Below are 20,833 nucleotides of genomic sequence, written 5' to 3'. Positions count from 1 at the left end.
TTAATTTACACAAGGTTCCACAATCATTCTCCCTTCTTTCCATCCGTCCCTTATGCCAATGCAGAATAATAACTCACCCCAATACAAGAGTGACACGTAGACAGCTAACAACTAACAAATAAAAGAGACCAAATACAATTTCAAGCTGTAAATTTATTAGGATGCAAAACGGTGCGTTAAGCATTGGTTTATTAAAACTGTGCATTTAACTAAACTCCAAAACGGTGCGCTGAGGCCTCCATCTTCCACGCCACGGCTCCCCCTTTCTTCACTTCATTTCTTTATTTACTTCAGACTTCTTCAGACATCTCTTTACTCCTGATTGCAAGCTCCCCTTCCTCTACCTCTTCCATCTCATCTCTCAATAGGCCATAACAATCTCTCCCCCTTAAAGAACCTTGCCCACAAGGTGTGGGTAAAGATCTTGCATTTTTTTTAACCCCTCCCAACTATTATTTTCAGCTGCTGCCCCAACCCATTTGATGAGCACCTCCGTGATGGCTCGGTGGCCCAACTTCATCACATGGCGGTCCAAGATGACTTTGGGTTCAGGCTGTATTTCTCCCTGGGTGTTGACCGGTGGCAAAGACGGTAGTGCACTGATCTGGGTTCCAAGTTTCCTCTTGAGATATGAAACATGGAACACTGGATGAATACGGGCGTCGGCTTGTAAATCAAGGCGATAAGCCACCTTACCCAAGCGTTGGACCACCCTAGAGGGCCCATAGAACCTCGGTGACAACTTCAAGTTGTGGCAGACTAGAACAGATTTCTGCCTATAGGGCTGTAAACGAAGGTAAACCCACTGCATCGATGGTTTCATCCTCTTTTTATCTGCATAAAGTTTCATCCTTTGCTGTGCAAACTCTAGATTAGCCTTGAGTAGTGTAATGATCAGTTCCCTGGTTCTGAGTTGTTGGTCCATTGCATCGATGGTGGTTGTCCTTGGCATGTAGGTAGTTAGTTTTGGAGGGGGATATTCGTACAAAGCCTCAAATGGGGACATTTTGGCTAAAGTGTGGTATGATGTGTTGTACCACCACTTAGCCATGGATAGCCACTAGGCCTAACGTCTGGGCTTCAAACCTGCATAGCATCTCAAATAGCCCTCCAAGCTCTTGTTCAAGGCCTCAGTTTGGTTGTCGGTCTCCAAGTGGCAGGCTAAACAATATTTCAGAGTCGACCCTCACAACTCAAACAGGTTCTTCCAAAAAGAACTTAGGAAAACTGGGTCTCTATCTGAGACTATGTCCTTGGGCAAACCATGTAATTTGAACACCTCTTTTAAGAAAATCTGAGCCACTGTCAAAGTTGTGTATGGGTGAGCAAGGCCCCCAAAATGGCCATACTTCGTTAACCTGTCTACCACCACTAATATTTCATTGACTTCTTGTGAAACTAGCAACCCCTCTATAAAATCTAGGAAAATTTCTTCCCAAGCCCTCTCAGGAATAGGTAGTGGTTGGAGGATGCCGAGAGATTGTACAGTTTCAACCTTGTTGACTTGGCAAATGTCACACTCGCGCACCACCCTCTTTATATCCTTCTTCATACCCTTACACCAAAAGCCCATTTTTGCCCTCATATAAGTCTTAAGGTACCCAAAATGTTCTGCTTGGGGATCCTCATGAAGGAACTTCAGCACTTTCTCCTTAAATGAGGACTGTTGGTCAATCATCACCCTCCCTTTTTAAAGTATAATACCCTGTTGGACAGTAACTCCCTTAGGAATTTCCTCTCTAGCCTAGTACTTGGACATAATTTGTTGTAGATCCTTTGAGGAGGCATAACTCTCTTTCAACTCATCCATCCAACTTGGGGTAGGAAATGTAATGAAGGCCAACATTCCCTCTGAACTTTCTGCACTGCTCACTGATTCATGCCTTCTAGAGAGGGCGTCAGCCACCTTATTCTCTTTTCCCACCTTATACTCGATTCGAAAATCGTACCCCATTAACTTAGTAATCCATTTTTACTGGGTTGTAGTTCCTATTTTCTATTCCAGCAAACACTTAAGGGCCTGCTGGTCCATCTTGACAATGAATGCTTGGCCCAACAAATAGGGCCTCCATTTATGAACTGTTGTTACAAGGGCCAGCAGCTCTTTTTCATAGGTGGAGAGGTTCAGCGCCTTCCTCTTTAAAGCCTTACTCAAGAAGGCTATTGGTTGCCCATGTTGCATCAAAACAGCCTCTATTCCACACCCGCTAACGTCGCATTCGATAGTAAAGGACTGAGAAAAATCTAGTAGTTTGAGTACCGGAGGTGTTGTCACTGCAATTTTTAGCTCTTGAAAAGCCCTAGCTGCTTGCTCATCCCACACAAATGAATTCTTCTTTAAGAGACTTGTTAATGGGGCTGCAATAGGCCCATACCCGCGAATAAATTTGCAGTAATATCCGGTTAGACCCAAAAATCCTTGTAAGGACTTAGTATTCTTAGGAGTTGGCCATTCAACCATGGTTGCTAGTTTCTTTGGATCTCCCTTAACTCCCCATTCCCGTCACAATATGCCCCAAGTACTCCACCTCTCTTACCCCAAAGTGACATTTAGACCTCTTGGCAAACAAATTATGGTGTAACAGAATGTCCAGCACCTGTTTAACATGCCCAATGTGCTCTTCCCAGCTACAGCTATAAACTAGGATGTTATAAAAAAAATACCAAGACGAACCTTCATAAAAAAGGTTTAAAAATTGTATTCATTGGCCCTAGAAATGTGGAGGGGGCGTTGGTAAGCCCAAAGGGCATGACAAAAAATTTGTAGTGGTCTTCATGAGTACAGAAAGCCATTTTAGGATATCCAAAGGGCATGACCAAAAATTCGTAGTGGCCTTCATGAGTACGGAAAGCCATTTTAGGGATATCCTCCGGCACCACTCGGATTTGATGATACCCCGACCGTAAATCCAGCTTTGAGATCACTTCCGATCCATGTAACTCATTTAACAATTCATCGATAACTGGAATAGGAAACTTGTCCTTAATTGTTTCCTAGTTCAAAGCCCGATAATCCACACCTAGGCACCAACTACCATATTATTTTCTCACCAAGAGGACATGGGATGAAAATGGGCTGGAACTAGGCCTTATCACCCCTATTTTTATAAGCTTCGTCACTATCTTTTCAATTTCTGCTTTCTGATAATAAGGGTATCTGTAGGGGAGGGTAGAAATTGGGTTTCAGCACAATTTTATAATCTTGATCCCTCCTAGGAGGAAGCCCCATGGGTTTTTGGAAAATTGGTGCATACTCAAGTAGCAGCTGGGCCATTTCTGGGCATATGGTGCTGCTGTGTTGCTGAGATTCTTGGAAAACCAGCTGCAGTAGAATAGCTTTACCCTTGGTGAAAGTGTTCAAGGTCATTTTATGTTCTTCCACAAAGAAAGTACCAGTCTGCTTCAGCCCACGTAAGTCTACAAGTTTGCCCTCCACTCGAAAGGTCATTTGTAAATTTGATAAATCCCATGTGATGGGACCCAAGGTTTCAAACCATTGGACCCCTAGGACCGCATCACAACCGGCTAGAGGTAAGACACAATAAGATGGGCTGAACCGAGACCCCTGAATTTTAATCATGACATTGCTACAGCTACCTTGCCTATGTATGACAACCCCGTTTGCTACCTTTACATTTAATTGTTCAACCTCAGTTAATAGTATATGATTCTTTCTAACAATAGAGGGATTGAGAATCCCTAACAATAGAGGGATTGAGGAAGTTGTGAGTACTTCCTGAATCCACCAATATCACAGCCATACCACTTCCAATTTTTCCATATAACTGCATAGTACTATGACAAGGTGTACCGGTTAAAGCATTAAGAGAAATTTCAGGCTTACCTTCGGACACCGGTGTAAGAGCCACCTTGCTAGAATCATAAAATAATTCCTCTCCCTTGTCCTCCTGTTCATTCTCCCCTGCCATCATTAAACAAACCCTTGGGCTCTTGCCCGTGTGGTTTGGGTATCACTTTTTATCGCAATGGAAGCATAAACTTTGATTCCTCTTCTTATCCATCTGAGTAGAGTACACCTTCTTGGGCTGGAGTGAATATTTTTGAAATTTTGGGGTACTGTCAGTGTGTGGGCTGGGTGTGTAACTTCTTTCTATGGTTGTATGTATGTGGCTTTAAGTTCCTGAATTTCCAGATTGAGTGAAGCTCCTTTCCCCCAATCTTTTTGTAGACTTTTTAATACTAACCAGGTACTCTTCTTAGATTTTTGCTAGGCTAAAGGCAGCCCCAAGATTCAATGGGTTCAACATCTTAATGGGTAGTCGAATTTCATCTTTCAAGCCACTTAAAAACAGCTCAGCTTGTGTGAGTCCGTAAGACCCCTCAGCCAATTGGTCGATGTTTTGAATTGAGTCGTGTAAGCCGCCACCGTGGTGGTTTGTTTGAGCCTTGTAAGTGCTTCCATTTGGTCGTCATAGGCTGTAGGATCAAAGCGAGTTAGCAATGCTCTAGTAAATGTTTCCCATGAATTGATTTTCTCATTGTCAAAAACCCCTGGTACCATGGTAAGGCCTCCCCTTCCATGTGATAGGAAGACATAAGAAGTCAATGGGCTGGTGGTGTTTGGTGAAAGTTGAAGTAATGGCTGGCCTAAAAAATCCATCCAGCTAGGTCCTCACCTGAAAAGTGGAGAAAATCCAACTTAACTCCTCTGTTGGGGTTCCTGCGGTGCTCATGAGGATCCAATTCTATCTCCACATTGTTATCCCTTTGCTAATTGGTAGCTATGCCACAGACCAGTGCTATGAGTTGAACAAGTTCCTTATAGAAAGCTTGTAAACGTGCATCATGAGCTTCATTTCTGCAATCCTGGGCATCTTGCCTGAGAGTAATCTCTTGATGCTTGGTTCTAGTGTTATCAACCATGAAGGATCAGTGCTCTGATTACCACTAGTTTTGGACCTGCTTATAATCCAATGTATCTTATAGAATCTGTTGTAATGTAGTGAGAGTTGGGAATTGTTTGTAATGAGATAAAAGCTGCTATAAATAAAACTGAGTAATTGCGAAAGAAATATAGTTGCAGGGAAAGTGTTTGATAAAGAGTCTCATAGACTCATATTCATTGATAGTGGAAAGCTTCGAGGGTTTCCAACCTTCATACACTGATCAATTCACACAAGGTTCTAGAATCATTCTCCCTTCCTTCTGTCCGTCCCATATGCTACTGCAGAATAACAACACTCCCCAATATAAGAGTGACACGTAGACGGCTAACAACTAACAAATAAAAGAGACCAAATACAATTTCAAGTGGTAAATTCATTAGGATGCAAAACGGTGCGTTAAGCACTGGTTTATTAAAACTGTGCGTTTAACTAAACTCCAAAATGGTGCGCTGAGGTCTCCTTCTTCCATGCCACGGTCCCCCTTTCTTCACTTCATTTCTTCATTTACTTCAGACTTCTTCAGACATCTCTCTACTCTCGACCGCAAGCTCCCCTTCCTCTGCCTCTTCCATCCCATCTCTCAAGAGGCCATAACAAAACCCGAGCAATCCATGATTCATAGCTTAATTAGAACATGATCCAAAAGTACCGTCATGCGTGTAAATAACACCAGTCCAGTAGTCCAGCCTACATATAAATATATATATTTGTGGGCTTCTAATTTAATACTCCAAAATCTCAAAGCTACTGCATATATGCAAGATTTCCTAAATTAATGAATGTGGAAGTATATTACTACTCCCAAGTAACCTTACTTTAATTAATGACTTTTGTTCGACCCACACCTTCGCATGCATCTAATTGGAACTTGTTTTGGAGCCCCAGCTAGGTTCGAGTAATTTGGCTCTCTCTCTCTCTCTCTCTCTCTCTCTCTCTCTCTCTCTCTCTCTCTCTCTCTCTCTGTGTTTTGTAATAATCTTACTCCAAAGCAAAAGCCTGTATGGAGTCTATTACACATGATCATGAAAACAGTCTCACTAGCCATAGGCAATCTAGGTACCGAGTACAGAATATATATATATATATATATATACACACACACACACACACACACACACATGCATACTAGCACAATTAAGCAGCAGGTTGCTGAATTAATTAGAAGCATGCTTTAAAATGGAAATTCAAAACTCCACCTGCATGTATTAATTAGAAACCAAACTAATTAAGGAGATGTTGTGGATTATTCTAGGCAGCCTCATGCAGCTAATGTGTGGCCAAATGGTTGATAGATTAATCAGTCCTGGATAGTAGAACATTTACAGCACCCACCTTCATGTACAATACTCTAGCTAGCATTCCTTGCCCTACAACTATATCATACTTAAGTGTACTCTTTTATGCCAAAATTCAATCTCTCTCAACTATACGTAATTAGGAAGATTATCCTGGGGGATGTTTCCATATGCCAACAAGTAAATGACTGCTAATAATTAAGGGGCGTGGCCCCCAGTGTCTCACTTGAGCCTGGGGTTAATGCCCCCTTTCCCATCGTTACTTGTGTAGCAGACATGGGCACTTCACCTACTTATTCACAAGCTCTCTTCATTTATATCCTTTAATTTTTACTGAACTTATTTTCATTATGGATACCAGATCATAGGACAAGAAACATCACAGCAATCTTGTACATGACTTTTTTTTTTTTTTTTTTTGAGAAATAAAATATCATGTTTACTTTGATCCAACATTTACCTAGGCTGGTACCTGCAGGCACATAACATGGTTTCTACTTGGATTGTTTCCCCTAGGCCCCACCTATCACAGTTCTGCTATAGGCAATTGGGGGTGGGGAACCCTAGGGAATCGGCTGACATAGCAGCATACAACTTTTTCTTCATGGGTGAAATTCAAGTCTTGGTAGAAGATCGCCTCTCCGCCTCTGCCAATACCTCCCTTCGTCTTCTCCACGAAAGCACAAGTGATTCCCTTTCTGTGCCATGAAGCTTTCTTGCAAGCTTCCGTTTGCCGCATACTCAAATATCACGGCCCCTTGTTCTGAAATCATGGAGATTAGATCTAAGAAATAGAAATCTATTGGCCTTCAAACAAAGGAATTAAGAACAAACGAAATTGAGAGTGAGAGGGAGAGGTCCGACGGAGCTGGAGATGGAGGGAGGGAGAGGGAGAGGGAGGGGGAAATGAAATTTCGAGAGAGAGAGAGAGGAGGAACGAAATGGAGAGGGAGAAGAAGAGGAAAATGAAACGGATGAAAACACACCGTTTTGTTAAATGACATGGACATCCCGGTTGCATGCTGGTTGCACCAAGCGGTTGGGCAGAATCTAAGAATTTAATATATCTACATCAACTACGGAGTCCAATACAACAACCAACTACAAATGCAAAAGCCCAATACATCTGGAGTAGTGTGCGTAAACGCAACATTTCAGCTTCATGTACAACAAGCACCAACTCCTTCCGAACCTCCTCGGTTATATTGGATAGCAGCATCTCTCTCTTCTCAATCTCACCCAATCTCTTACGGAGCTCAATCTCCCTCTTTTCGACATCGTCGAGTCTCTTCTCGAGTTCTCATCCAAGCAGAAAGCAAATTCAAAATTTTTTCAAGTAAAAAATAATCTACACATGTATAAAACTTAATAAGCAAAGGCATAAACAAATACAAGAGAAACCAGTGGATCCAATCTTACTTGACTACAACGTATTCTCATTCAAGCAGAAAGCCAATTCAAATTTTTTTTCAAGTAAAAAATAATCTACACATGCACAAAAAAATATTATCGTATGCCACAAATGCGGCTTATTTCACGGGGTGTACATGGGCTGTCTCATATGAACATTGTGCACGGTACCTATTCATGTGGGAAAGCTCGTGTGCATCCCGTAAAATAAGCTTGTGTATGCATTATGATTGTTTTTATGTAAATGGTTTAAAGCTTTGTTACTTGGCTTGCCCACGTTGGATTTGCTGGTTATGAACTTAAGGCTACACCTTCCGCAATAAGGTCTTGACTCGATTCTCCACCTATGTAACTAGGCTACACCTTCCACAATAAGCTTTATTTATTTTGCCAAAATTTTCAATGGTTGTTCATCATTTTCATATTGAAGCATAGAGAGAAGGTGGTTTCTCAATCATTGATTACATTCTAATGATACATCATAATTTACTAGATTATACTGAAAGAAAACTTTAGCCTATACCTCAACTGTCCAATTATAAGGCAGCCACTAGTTTTCCTATAAAATCTCATTTTAAGAATATATATATATATATATATATATATATATATATATATAAGATTTGTATGCTTTAATCATAAAGTCTCGCGCAAGGACTTCAAATTGGAAAGTTAGACAAATAGAGTTTTAGCTAATTAGCTCCAAGGTTCCTTGAGCCATTATTAATAAATAGAACCAATTTGTAGTTAAAACACTTTATTAATTTTACTCTGAGAAAAATATTTATTTGTTTAAAATAATAAATTAAAATATTACAAACTAAACCAAACAAATTGAATCCTAGCACGCAATATATATATATATAGATAAATTGGGTAAAAATGCTTTCTGCTGGTTTCATGGTAAAGAACGAGGGCGAAAGTTCACACTTTAATACTCAAATCTACAATATAATACTGCATATAGAAAAAATTGGAAAGTGGAACCTGAACTGGGATTCATGCCTGTCTGTGTTAGCTCCTTTGTTCACTCCCACCACTGTGTTGTTGCTGTCAATGAGGGTATGAAGTGTGTTTGAAGATTTGAACTTATAAAGGGTTAGGGTTAGGGTAAGGGTAAGGGTAAGGGTAAGGGTTAGGGTTAGGGTAGGTTAGGGTTAGGGTTAGGGTTAGGGTTTCGGGACTTCTGTAGGAAGGGGAAATCAGATCTGGGTGGAGAAGAAGAAATAATGGGCTTTGTGGAGAAGACGAAGGGGGGTGACGACGAAGAGAAACCAGTGGCTTACCGAGGATTCGTGGGTATGGCTGTGGCTTCGTGGATAGGACGAAGAGACGAGACCCCCCACTATCGTGGGTTCGGCTGTGTCATGGAGAAGACAAAGAGAGGCTTTCTCTAAGATGAAACGTAATCGTGGGGATGTGAGGATGAAGACGAAGAGAAAATGTGGGGGGCGAAATGAAGACGAAGAGACCAGAACCCCTTCTCTGTCTTTGAAACGATGTGAGGATGCGAAATGGGGACGGAGACTGAAGCGAAAATGTGGAGGCGAAATGAAGACGAAGAGACCAGAACCCCTTCTTTGTCTTCGAAACAATGTGGGGATGCGAAATGGGGATGCGAAATGGGGATGCAAAATGGGGATGGAGACCAGAACCCATCTGTTTTCGAGCTGGCAGCGAACGACGTCATTTTCAATTTTTGCCACGTTGGACGCGATGCCGCGTCGGGGACGCAGGTCGGTTGTCTATAGAATTATTGTAAATGAAAAGGTAACTAAAAGAATCACTGCAGCAACTGATCGTCCTCCTATGCAAAAACCATTACTAAAAGCAAACGTGTCGAGACACCATGTAGATTTTAAGAGAATTGATACGGGGACAACAGCCTTGATAAGATGGCTTTCTTCCAACAGCCACGGCATGTATATGGGAAGACTAAAACCCGGTTCATTTTTTTTTTAATTTTTTTTTTATAGAGAACAAGTTGCAGATTATTTCAAGCTCACGAAATCGGCTACATCAGGAAAACATTGTAAAAGGTGCCCTCGGCTATTTCTTTTTCAAAGTTTTTATACTGGGATTTTTTTAGACATTTTTCTAAAGAAACTATGCAAGACTTCAAGCGTTTATGATTATTTTATAACTTGGCATCATGCCCATCAAGCATTTTGACGTAACCACTACATCCTGTTGAGACCGAAAAATAAAATTAAAAAAGGTCTCCAGTTCTCGAGTTCCTCCACCTTTCTTCCTTCCGTGAATTCTCTCCCCCGTACCTCCAGCATTTTCCTTCCTTATTTCACCATCGCGAATCCCCCTTTAAACTGGATGTAATTATTATAACATCATTTTCTCTTCCCACAATCATTGCCACGGTAAATGCGAGATTCAATTAAAAAACTGTAAGCGAGTAAGCGAGTATGTGGGAAAATTTTGATACATATAGATTGAATTGAAATAGCTATACATGGCCCAGTTTGGCATTCTTCACATCATCGGTGGACAATGCTGAACAAAGACCTGTTATCTATTATGGGTGTACTTCCCATGTTTTCTAGTTTTGTACCGTATGAAGGATAAACTCAAGCTCCACTGCTAAATTCACAGGTCCGCATTCGTAGGAACTTCTAACCAGGCCTGGATCACGTCAAACATACACTAAGTGGATATACAAGAGAAGGAAATAGTGATTCACGATTGCTGTTATCTCCCGGCTATCCCTTGGCCACCATCAGCCCTCCCCTGGTCTCTAACAGTAAAACATTACTCTTTTGACATTCTCCTTCAGGGCCGGCAATGGCCGGACACCAGACTCTCCAGCTGCTCGAGTTCCCTTGGCACCATTACTGGCACCCCCACCTGTCGAGCCATTCTCCTGCATCTCTGGTTCCATGTAGAATCGAGCACGAAAAGCAGCTAAATGTGCATAATGCGCCGGAGGAACTGCACAAAGCAACAAAGTCAATTACTTCAATTACAACTCTGTGTTATAGTTGGCAGTAAGGATCTAATCTTTTCCCTTATTCTTCTCACCCATCCCATTGTGTCATGTAAGCTAAAATTATAGGTCTGGTGCTTGGATGTACGATGATCTTCACAGGCATTTGTTTTCTTTCAAGTTATAGCTTCACAGTAAGGTTTATAATGAGTCACTCCAATCTTCTTTATCTTCCTGCTATGAGCCTATATTAACGAGTTAAACTCTGCATATACATTCCTTGATCACTTCAATTTTTGAGTCCACTACTGCCATTTTGCTCAAGTGGCGAGTTAGTCTTCAAAATTATCTGTCATCCTACCAAAGAGGAGACAGGGTCCCAGGCCCCGGGAGAGGGTGGGGGGGATTGGTAGTGAATCCATCACACCCTTCTATGTTCTTGGGGGAATGACTTTTTTAAGGAGTCAGCGGTGGTGGCAAATATATGTCAAAAACAGTGGAAGGAACAACATTGCTTACCAACAGAGACAGAGCGTGTACATCTTGCATAAGTATAACAGAGATTGTTTGTCAATGACTGGATTCCATCTGCCGTAAAATTGTTCTCATCCCATAAAACATGGTAGTGAGCTGGCCTACTTGTCCCCTATCACATAAAAAAAACTGAATTTATTAGTCAAAATTTTAGTCTATTATGTACCAAAGTCAATTTACAAGAATCAACTGGCTGACTTGTCCGTTACTATTCCATGGTGTGTTGCTAAATTTATCCAAAAACTGCTTTTTAGGGTAGAGATCATCTCCTACCAATATGTTTAAGACCTTATCCAAGATATGGTCCTTCAAAGTTTCAAACAGAAAAGTTACGGCTCCAAAGCTTCCTGTATGAATGACAGTCAAGCAAAGAAATAGGATGGTATCCAATTATTTGCCCCCTAGAAAAAAAAAGGATGGTGCCCATTTATGCAATTACTTTTTCTTCCTCCTTGTCAGTATCTTTTTCCTAGCATGTCTACCTCCCCAATTGGGACCCAAGTATGACAGTTTGGAGAAGGTAGACTGCTATTTTGGGGCCCAACAACTAAAGGAGAGTTGTAGCAGTAGTAACAGATCTATCAAGTGGTCAGGAAAAACCTATGCCATTGTATCAATCCCAACAAACAAAAGGTTCGATAAGTTTTACCTATGCTATTGCATCAATCCCAACAAACAAAAGGTTTTATAAGTTTCCTCTTATGATGTTTGCTATAAATCACTATTCATCACTTCTCTAGTTTCGTAACACACTTCAGAATTGTAAATCCTCCCCAACCAAATACAATGTTTTACCTGAATACCAGCATGGCTGCAGAGATAAAAATCAAATTCTGTTGGATGACAAATTTTAGAATCAACCACAGTGCCTGAGAAAACAGATCAAACGTCATTACAAAATCAAAGGTATCCATTTGTGCCTATGAATGCAAATCAAGAAAGATTTTTATGTTCACCCTGAAAATTAAACCTCACCAGGCAAAATGTTCCCACTCTTGTCCATGCTGCTCCTGTCCCTATGGTTGTTAGCAAACAATCGAGTGTGATGTCGTTTTTGTACCACAATAAAAGTCACCGGTGGTTGATAGTTTGGTTCTAGAGAAGCACAAGCCTGTGCAGTGATTGCATAAGAATCGCGCATGTTATATTTTTTTCTATATCATTCATCATTGTAAGAAATAGACTTCAGTTTCTCACCTTCCGGATGGCGTCTAGCTCATAAAGCAGAACTTGATAAAACTGCCCTTCACTTACACCATCCCTGTTCGAATTAATTTATGGATCATGAGGGAAAGTGCAAGTATACATTTTTACAATGTGTTTACTAAACATAATCAATGCATGCAACTCTATATACACTTTCTTAAACGTGCAGATCATCTAAACTTGAATCAAAGCATGAAAAAAGGCAAATGTAATCCATTTAGATATATAATTTAATAAATTTCCATTGATGCTCAGCACTTTCTGAAGATAAGTTTTTTATGTCGTACAAGAGTCTTTGCTTAACTCCTGGGCTCCAAAAAATACAATCAAATTTTACACTTTCTTTTTCTTTTTCACCTCATCAGATATGAGAAAGTGCACATATGCACCATAAATGCACTAGTGGATATATTATTTCTTTTGACAAAAGAAGGGCCTACTTCTCTTGCATAGACACTCAATAGTCTGTCAATCACAATGCTACAACCAGCTAACTTCCAGGACATGTGCCAAAAGTGTCAGTAACATCGGGTAATTGAATCTTGCCCGCACAATCAAACTGGACACAAGATTGATCCACATAGCAAACATGTGTATAAATGAATCTGCATGGTCAGATGCTTTGGGCCATACAGCACAAATTTCTTAGATTATATTTGCCACATGGGCTTTGCAATAGAATTCTGATATGCTTTACTGTAAGTTTCCAAGAAAATAAAAGATATTCTTCAAACTTTGCACTTTATTTTTTATAAGCCTCATTTTGCAGTCAACACTTAGGATAACTTTCATAACCAGTTTAAACTAAACTAGACAAGCATCACTTTCAAATTTTGAGGTTGATTCATAATTTTTTTTTTTAAAAGTAAGAGTTTATTCAAATTTTGTGATTGCTTGTTAGTAATGATGTCAACACGGTATGAAGAAAAAGAGATTTGTGGCTTCAAAAGTTCTAATTTCTTCAAATAAAGAACATCACTTCAATCTTTAGCATAATAAAAAGTACCTTCAAAGTCCGGATTTTTAAATAATATACTAATAATAAATTGCCTCAGTAATTTAGCAATCATTAGTTTCTGTGAGAAGACTGGAGCCCCTGTCACCCACAAATTGTGCTGTACCAGCCTTCAAAAGGTTTGTGAATGATCTACCCATCTAAGTTATATTTCAACATGAACTATTACACTTCAAGGGAGCTAGCTGTGGGTAATTAGCAAATGTGGTGTCAAATTGTGCAATGTCATAAATGCTCGCAACATTAGAAAGAGAACAGGGTTCTGTTACAAGAAGGTAATATAAAACATGCACGAGAGGCTAGAATGGTGACCTGTAAAATATAATCCTTAGTGGCTTCTGCCCAGTTGCCTTCCTAAAAGAAACAAGGAGATCCCTGCATGAAAGAGGATCAGTAAATACATGAAATGCAGACCTAAAACAGATGACCAAGAAAGTAACCAAGATAAGATAAGTCCAGCCTAACAGATGAAGAGTTCCATACCGGATCATGCCACCACTAACCACGCCACGAACAGGATCGTGCCATGTTTTGTACAAGTCCTTTATGAGTTCCTGTCTGTGAGCTTGAGCACAAACTAATCCAGCATATTTTGTAACTTCAGGCCAGTCCTGGGAAGCTACTACCTACAGTTGGACCAAAATCTATTAGCAACCAAAGTCTGAATAATCCATCAAGTGAAAAGAAGCTTATATAAAACATAAATCGTTTAGGAAATCATACAGCAGCTATTGAGGGACTGGAGTCTTCTCCATTCTCTGGATGTGTCACATCAGCTCCAAATATTATTGTTGGTATGTCACTCACTAATGGTATTCTGCAGCTGATAGCATCTAGAAGAACAGTGTTTCTACCACCCATCTGTGCACCGCCAATGGGAAAAATTCAGGATCCAGTTATCATGAACCAAGAGTTTTCAGGAAAGTGGAGAATTATTCGGATATTATTGCAGGCAGAGTGAACATGCTGAACCAACCACCCCCAGGGGTATCAAATTCAAGAATATTAAAGTAAAAATATGAATAGGAGGCATGCCTAGAGAACAAGAAATTTGTAGCCCAATACATATTCAAATATTCAGAAAATTTTGTCAACATCGATGATGAATGCAACAGAAAAAAAATGCAGGTAAGTTCAAACCTTAACATTGATCTTCAGAGACACATTAGCCAAGTACTGCTTGGTGATCTTGAAAACATACTTTGTGAGACAGCATTGCGACATTAAGCCAAGATCAGTTTCGCATATTCGTTTGAGATCACCTGAAAAAGGAATCATATTGAACAACCACATTTAAGATTTTCGTTCAATTCAAGCTGGTTAAGCTCATCCCAGTTTCATTGGCCACAACCACTAAATCTCCAACACAAGGCATACCATACAAAGACCCATTGTTGTCAGGCAAAATAGCTAACAGAAGCTCTAATTCTTTGCCTTTCATCTTGTTCATGGCTGCATGATAAACATGCTTCAAGGCTTTCTCCACTTGTTCAGGCCTCGCATTGTAGATTGGAATAACAGGTTCTAGATTAAATTCCTAGAAAACATGAAAGAATTAAAGCTCTGCTTTGATAAAAATGTTTGATTGTGAACCATGCAGAATGAAACAGATAGAAGGCTACCATGCCAGATACTTGACACATCTGGGCAAGTTCGTTACAAAACCCACGAGCAACACTTTCCTGCACGCTCCGTGAGAAATTTATACATGCCCAGCGGGTTACAGTCATCCCATTGATCATTTTCTGCATTATGTGAGGAGCAGGAAACCAAGATATCAGTGGCAGAATCTCTAATGGAAATATAAGTAAACTCTGTGAGAATCATAAACCCCTAGCATTGGAACAAAGAGATTAAGAAAAAAAAAATGAACGCCAAAACCTACATTGAAGAAGAGACAGAACAATAATGAGTAATTCTTTCACCTTCCTACACAATTGACTGACTTGGGATTTGACAAATAATTCTCATTAGTGTCGTTTACAAAAACTGAGTTAATGGATTGCTTCAAGTTTTAGAACACTTCAATTACACTCTCCTAGTTGCTTCTGACAAAATAATTGATAACATTTACAGGAAACGAGGGAAATGCACAACAATTATACCTTGTTCATCATGTTCCACTGACCAACTTGTGGCAAACAGTCCTTTTCTTTTCCAGCTTCGTGATACTTCAGCTGCAGTTTAGAGTGTCATGATCCTGAACAGTTAATATAATACCAACTGCCTTTTCTGAAACATAATTATCATAATAGGAGGAACACATTACCCAAGGAGCAGGAAGAATTCGTGCCTCCACAGAAGCTAGCTTTTCACTGATTTTGATCCCAAACTCCTTTGCATAAGGGTCTTGATCGTACGCATTATGTTGAACTGTCTGCTTGAGGCCAAGAACAATAAAATGTTATCTGCATAAACTAATCCAAGACCCAACAACACCTGACAGGTCATACGACAGCATGTAATTCCTATTTACAGAGCTTGCATTATCCCAACACGCTCTTGTTACGCATGCAACAAAATTTGAGGCTCCTTCAATGTCTCATGCTATTGTGTTGATATTCCAATTACTCCGATCACAGCTATTTTATACATATTTTATATGAATGAAATTAGGCAAAACTGCTATAAATATTGGACCTCTATGCAGAAAAACACAGCCTTCTAGCAGAGGTTAGGAGTTGGTTAACTTGAATTAATCAGAATATCCGACACCTATTCTCAAGAACACCCCTTCTCAACTAGGTATATAAAATGTTGGTTGGTTTTTCCCCTAGAATCGAGGAATTTATAAATGCTTTGATTATTTGTTAAGAAATAAAAAGGATATTTAAAATTTTCACGCTTTTACAATTGGCTGAGGGTTGAATGAAGGGTATAAGATTTCAGAGTATCTTCCTTTTTTGGGATCTCATAATCGAGTGAAGGGAAAGTATCTATGCTGCTATGCTATGCATGAATCCCAGTCCACAAATCTTATCTTGTAAAGCTTGCAAAATGACTTGACTGAGTAAATTGAGGAATAAACAATATTAGAATGTCACAAGTACCTGCAAAATGTCATTTTCCCGATCTCTAGGTCTTTGGCAGGTAACTTTTAGGAAAGCAGTAATTTGCCTCTCATTCAGTCTTTTTGTATATAGTTGACCCTCAACAATTTTGCAGGCCTGCTCATCAAAAGCATGAAGATTTCATGCAGGAATTGTGCAAAACAAAAACTGAAATAAAATCAAGTAGGAGGTAGGGAAAACTTTATTAACAACTACCCATACCTCCATAGGCAAATAATTAGCCTTCTTTTGGTTTCCTACTTGTAGGCAAGGAAGGTGTGCATGTTGAATGGTGAAGCCGTACATCTCTTGGAAGTATTCAACAACTGACTTCATGGTTGAATTGTCATCAACAGGAAACCTGAACAAATATACCTTCATTAGCCAGAATATGAACAGAATTATCACGAATTAAAGAGGGAACGGACAAGAATAAGTTTGCTTGTTTCTTATTGGAAATGCTGCTAAGCTCTTTTTATATTCAACCTCCATTTTTTTGAAGATGCAAGATCTGTCACTAACTTAAAAGTTTGTCAACTTTGAAGAGCAAATACAAACAAATAAAAATTTAAACTTACACTAGTTCTCTAGTAGGTTGAGCCGTCAATCCTGAAACTCGGTACTTCCTTCGTACAGTTCCTCTGTGGGTTACTTCAACTTTCACTCCTCTTAGGGCCTTCTTAATCTGGTAAACGTTTTAAGTCAGATATTCTAATTAAATGAAATACTAAGAAAAGAAAAACCTGACCACAATACCAATATACAGAAGAGTACCTTTACACGGTCAGAATCAGACAATGGTCTTGACAAAACATCTTTGCCAAGAAGCTGGGCAACAAATTCTATTACTGGAAGAGGCTCGATAAATGCAGCCGAAGCCATGTCTGTAAAATGTGATAATTGAGTTAATAAAAGTGGGAGAGACTGTTTAAGAAAGATCTTAAGCAATGTCCCTTGGAAAATTCATAGAATTACCAATGTTCAGAGAAAGGCCCATCTGGGTAGGCCTTATACTCTGGTAAAATCCACACCATGACTCCAAACCATCACCAAGGCGTTGCGGCCTTCTAATATCTGGTGAAAAGAAGGATCTCCCTATGGGGCAATACCTTTACAAAATGCAGCTTTGTAAGATACAAGAACCAGTTGTACGAGGGTCATTGACCTCATAAAACTCGAAATTATATAATCATTGAGAATCGGCACCTCTTTGTTGAAAGTTCCCTTAATACAATGTCAAGAATTTGAAGTGCTTCCTGTGGAGCGTCAGCACGCTTACCAGCTAGAAACTGACCCAAATGATGCATGTTGGCACGTGCAACGAACTTAATCACCACTTCATATTCTCTTTCCCGTCTGGAAATTTTTTTGTAGGCCAGTCTAAGTTACTTCCAAGGGTATATAACAAAAAAGAAAAAAAACTCCAAAGCAAAGTTCATAAAAGATCAAAAGTCACCATCCAAATATTTTTGTTTGGCATTTTACATTTTCCGTTGATTTTTATTATCTTCAATTTTATAAAGACGATCAAGATGTCACAAGGAAGAGGAAAAAGAGAGAAGATTAGAGAGAAATAAAATAGGAACAGAATAGCACAGGCAATAAATCCTTACTTGGGACCATTGATTCCATCCTCCTCATCTACGAGCTTAATTTTGAACTCCTTCCAAGTAAAGGGAAGCTCCCCAGCTGTGTACAAACTCTTTCTGCCATCATAAGCGGGTAGTCTCGCTCCTAAGTCAGTTTCCCTGTACAATCTCACCAGTTCTTCCATGATAGCTCTGTTCAGAGCTCTTGATGATACTTCGGGAGTTATGGTAACCTGCATGACGCAGGACAATAGATGGTAAAAAGGCAAACAAACAATAACAACAAAATTGAAGGCCATTTAAAACTCAAAAATGACATTAGAAGAGAAGGACAGTGCCGAAAACAGAAACCTAATCGATTTCATCTGCAATGTAACAGCAAGCATAAGGATAAAGTACACCATAAACTTATTGAATGTCAGATTCTATGGGCCCAGTTGCTGCGATTCAATTTTGTCAACAATATATTAATAGATATGCTTAACATTAAACCCACTAAAGCAAAGAGCTTACATCATACTGGTTCAAGTCCTTCTCCGGTAACTCGGCAAAGAAATGGTTGGCCTTTACAATACACTTTGTCCCAACTTGCCCAAAACCAGGCCTAGGGGCAAAACTCAAAGACTTGCTTGAAGCAGGAAAACTCATCTCCATTCCACTCAAGTTGCCACCATTTTCCACTGAACCATTCGGAGTACTTGCTACAAGAGCTCCGGCCGGATTTTCTGAGACCGGCTTAGGCGCCACGGTGCAGTGCCGGGAACTTGGACGCATACAAACATCACCTTGATCAACCTTTCGTCCACCTCTACCCCTTCTTCTTCCTTTGTTTTTTGTGTTGTGGGATTCTTGGGGTGGGGGACCGGCAGTTTTGGGTGCCTGCTGCACTTGGTTCATGAAGTTCTGCAAGTGGGTTTTGATCACAAGGTGCTGCTCTGAGCTCTCTTTCATCTGCCTAGTAGGCATGCTGGTTTCGCTAATTTTGCAGGCTGAAACTGTACAAAAAAGCACGAATACTAGTTGAAAAGATAGAAGCTTCACTAAATGCTACCCAGGCACTTCTTTCCCTTCTAGTCTTTACTATCTCACAGATTCAAGACTATTTCTCCTGAAAAAAAATAGATGGGGGGGGGGGGTTGTGGAGAATGCCGGTCAGCGAGATAACAGAGATTGAAGACGAGTAAACAAATGGAGATAAAGATGAGAAATGCTTCATGGTTTTGTCCACAGAGTGAATGTATCTGCAATGTCCAATCTTCGTTGAAGATTACGAGCATTACTATTCTTTTGCAAACCATCCACATATGCTTCAGGCAGTAGATTGACCCCGAGAAAATACACAGAAACAAATAAGAGCCAAACCCCAATAAACAAATTGTTACAGTTTCTGTCTAACTAGTAATAGAAGAACGTTGGGTCCAGAAGACAGAGATTATAGCTCAAACACACCCAAATAAAAAGATGGTTTGTTTAAGATATATTTCTTAGTCTTTGACTCAAAATCTCAGAGGCCGTCAATAAGAAAGGAAAACATAGATGATAGAACACGAAACCCCAACAAAATTTGCGGCCTATATACGAAAATTATAAATGCAAAGATAACCAACCAGACCGCAGAACAAACCTTCTTCAGAGGCTTCTATTAGCAACCCAATGAACAGAACGACAAAGGGCATAGAATAAATAAAATACGGTTAGACAAATAGAGCCCCTACAAACCGCAATACCCAGAAGACAAAACCATTAGCTTAGGTTTGTCCCCACCCGAAACCGAAAATCATATAGAAGTTGAATGAGCCAGACAGATAAAAAGATTAACAAAAACCGGGTGACTGTTGTAAAGGAGAATAGAGACACCCGGAAGGAAACAAAAATTAAGAACATATACAGAGAGAAGGAATAAACATTGAAAAGAGCAGTGTAATCACCATATGTAGGATGCCCAAAATTAATGTTGTAGAGGAAATGCACCCCCTTTAAATACAACGAAGTCCAAATAAGCCAAAAAAATGAAGACTAACGAACTAAACACCTCACTCAGTACTTGGGAAAAAAAAAAAAAACACCTTACTCAGTGACCATGGGAGGGAAGGAGAGCTAAAGACAAGTCACTTGGCACTTTAATTAAACTATAACAAGGAAGAGGGAAGGGAAAGCCGGGGACTTTAGAAGTATGGCTGGGTGGCAAAGAACGTGAAGGGCGATTAAAAGGGAAACCTAAAGCTGACTACATATAAAAGACGGGTTTTGGTGGAGGATTCAGATACCAAAGAGATAGAGAGAGAAAGATGATGATGATGATAAATGAATCTTTATACACGCATGCAAGCGCCTTTGGTGTTTTCTTTATCACGTGTAAAAGGCTTGTGAGGACTGGGTACTGACTACTGAGGACCCTCCCCAGCCCCTTGCTTTTAAAACTAATCACCTTCTCTCTCGGTTTGTCCCGGTTCTGGACAGGTCGCGCAGCCTCGGAGTCGAGGATGTACATGAACATATACTCTATGTATTAAAAAAACAATATATATATATATATATATATATAAATATATAACGAGAGGGGGGGGAGGGAGGAAGAGAGGATCAGAGGAAGGTGGTGGATATGAGTGAGTACAAAAGAGTTTCTGTGGATTGTAATAGCAATCATACACAGAAGAAGAATAATCTGAACTTGCAGTCTCCCTCTCTTGCAGACTTGTCCATGTCCTCTCTCTGTCTAGTCCCCATATAGAGTATTGTGTAATATCTGCCTGCCCTCTCAAACTCTCCTTTTCCTTGCTTTTATTTTTTCGTGTTTCTTCTCCCCTGCCATCAGGTGTCAAGTGCCTTGGTAAAACCTTGAACGGTCGATTCAGGGGGAGGCGGGATAAGATTTGGGGTACCACTCTC

General features: G+C 40.0%; 2 protein-coding genes across 2 annotated transcripts; both read right to left on the bottom strand.

Annotated features, from left to right (window-relative positions):
* Positions 1–1,006, bottom strand: LOC108989450. Its single transcript, XM_018963053.1, has 2 exons — positions 491–1,006; positions 1–111 (listed from the first exon to the last, which is right to left on the bottom strand). Exons 1-2 carry the CDS (start codon positions 1,004–1,006, stop codon positions 1–3), a joined length of 627 nt encoding a protein of 208 aa, XP_018818598.1.
* Positions 1,007–9,979: 8,973 nt separating this feature from the next.
* LOC108989486 (protein argonaute 10-like) lies at positions 9,980–20,361 on the bottom strand. The gene is made up of 22 exons (XM_018963107.2): positions 19,873–20,361; positions 18,458–19,052; positions 17,969–18,177; positions 17,562–17,711; positions 17,331–17,464; positions 17,130–17,239; positions 16,934–17,040; positions 16,578–16,716; positions 16,356–16,472; positions 15,575–15,682; positions 15,411–15,482; positions 14,928–15,050; positions 14,683–14,842; positions 14,446–14,567; positions 14,029–14,166; positions 13,789–13,931; positions 13,618–13,680; positions 12,282–12,345; positions 12,060–12,195; positions 11,880–11,953; positions 11,070–11,196; positions 9,980–10,555 (listed from the first exon to the last, which is right to left on the bottom strand). Exons 2-22 carry the CDS (start codon positions 18,908–18,910, stop codon positions 10,362–10,364), a joined length of 2,943 nt encoding a protein of 980 aa, XP_018818652.1. The 5' UTR covers positions 18,911–19,052; positions 19,873–20,361; the 3' UTR covers positions 9,980–10,361.
* Between the last annotated feature and the right edge of the window lie 472 nt (positions 20,362–20,833).

Source organism: Juglans regia, chromosome 7, assembly GCF_001411555.2.
Source record: "Juglans regia cultivar Chandler chromosome 7, Walnut 2.0, whole genome shotgun sequence".
In the NCBI taxonomy this organism is placed as follows: Eukaryota; Viridiplantae; Streptophyta; class Magnoliopsida; order Fagales; family Juglandaceae; genus Juglans; species Juglans regia.
The sequence above is the reverse complement of the archived record's forward strand: the minus strand, read 5'-3'. Positions and strand labels throughout refer to the sequence as shown.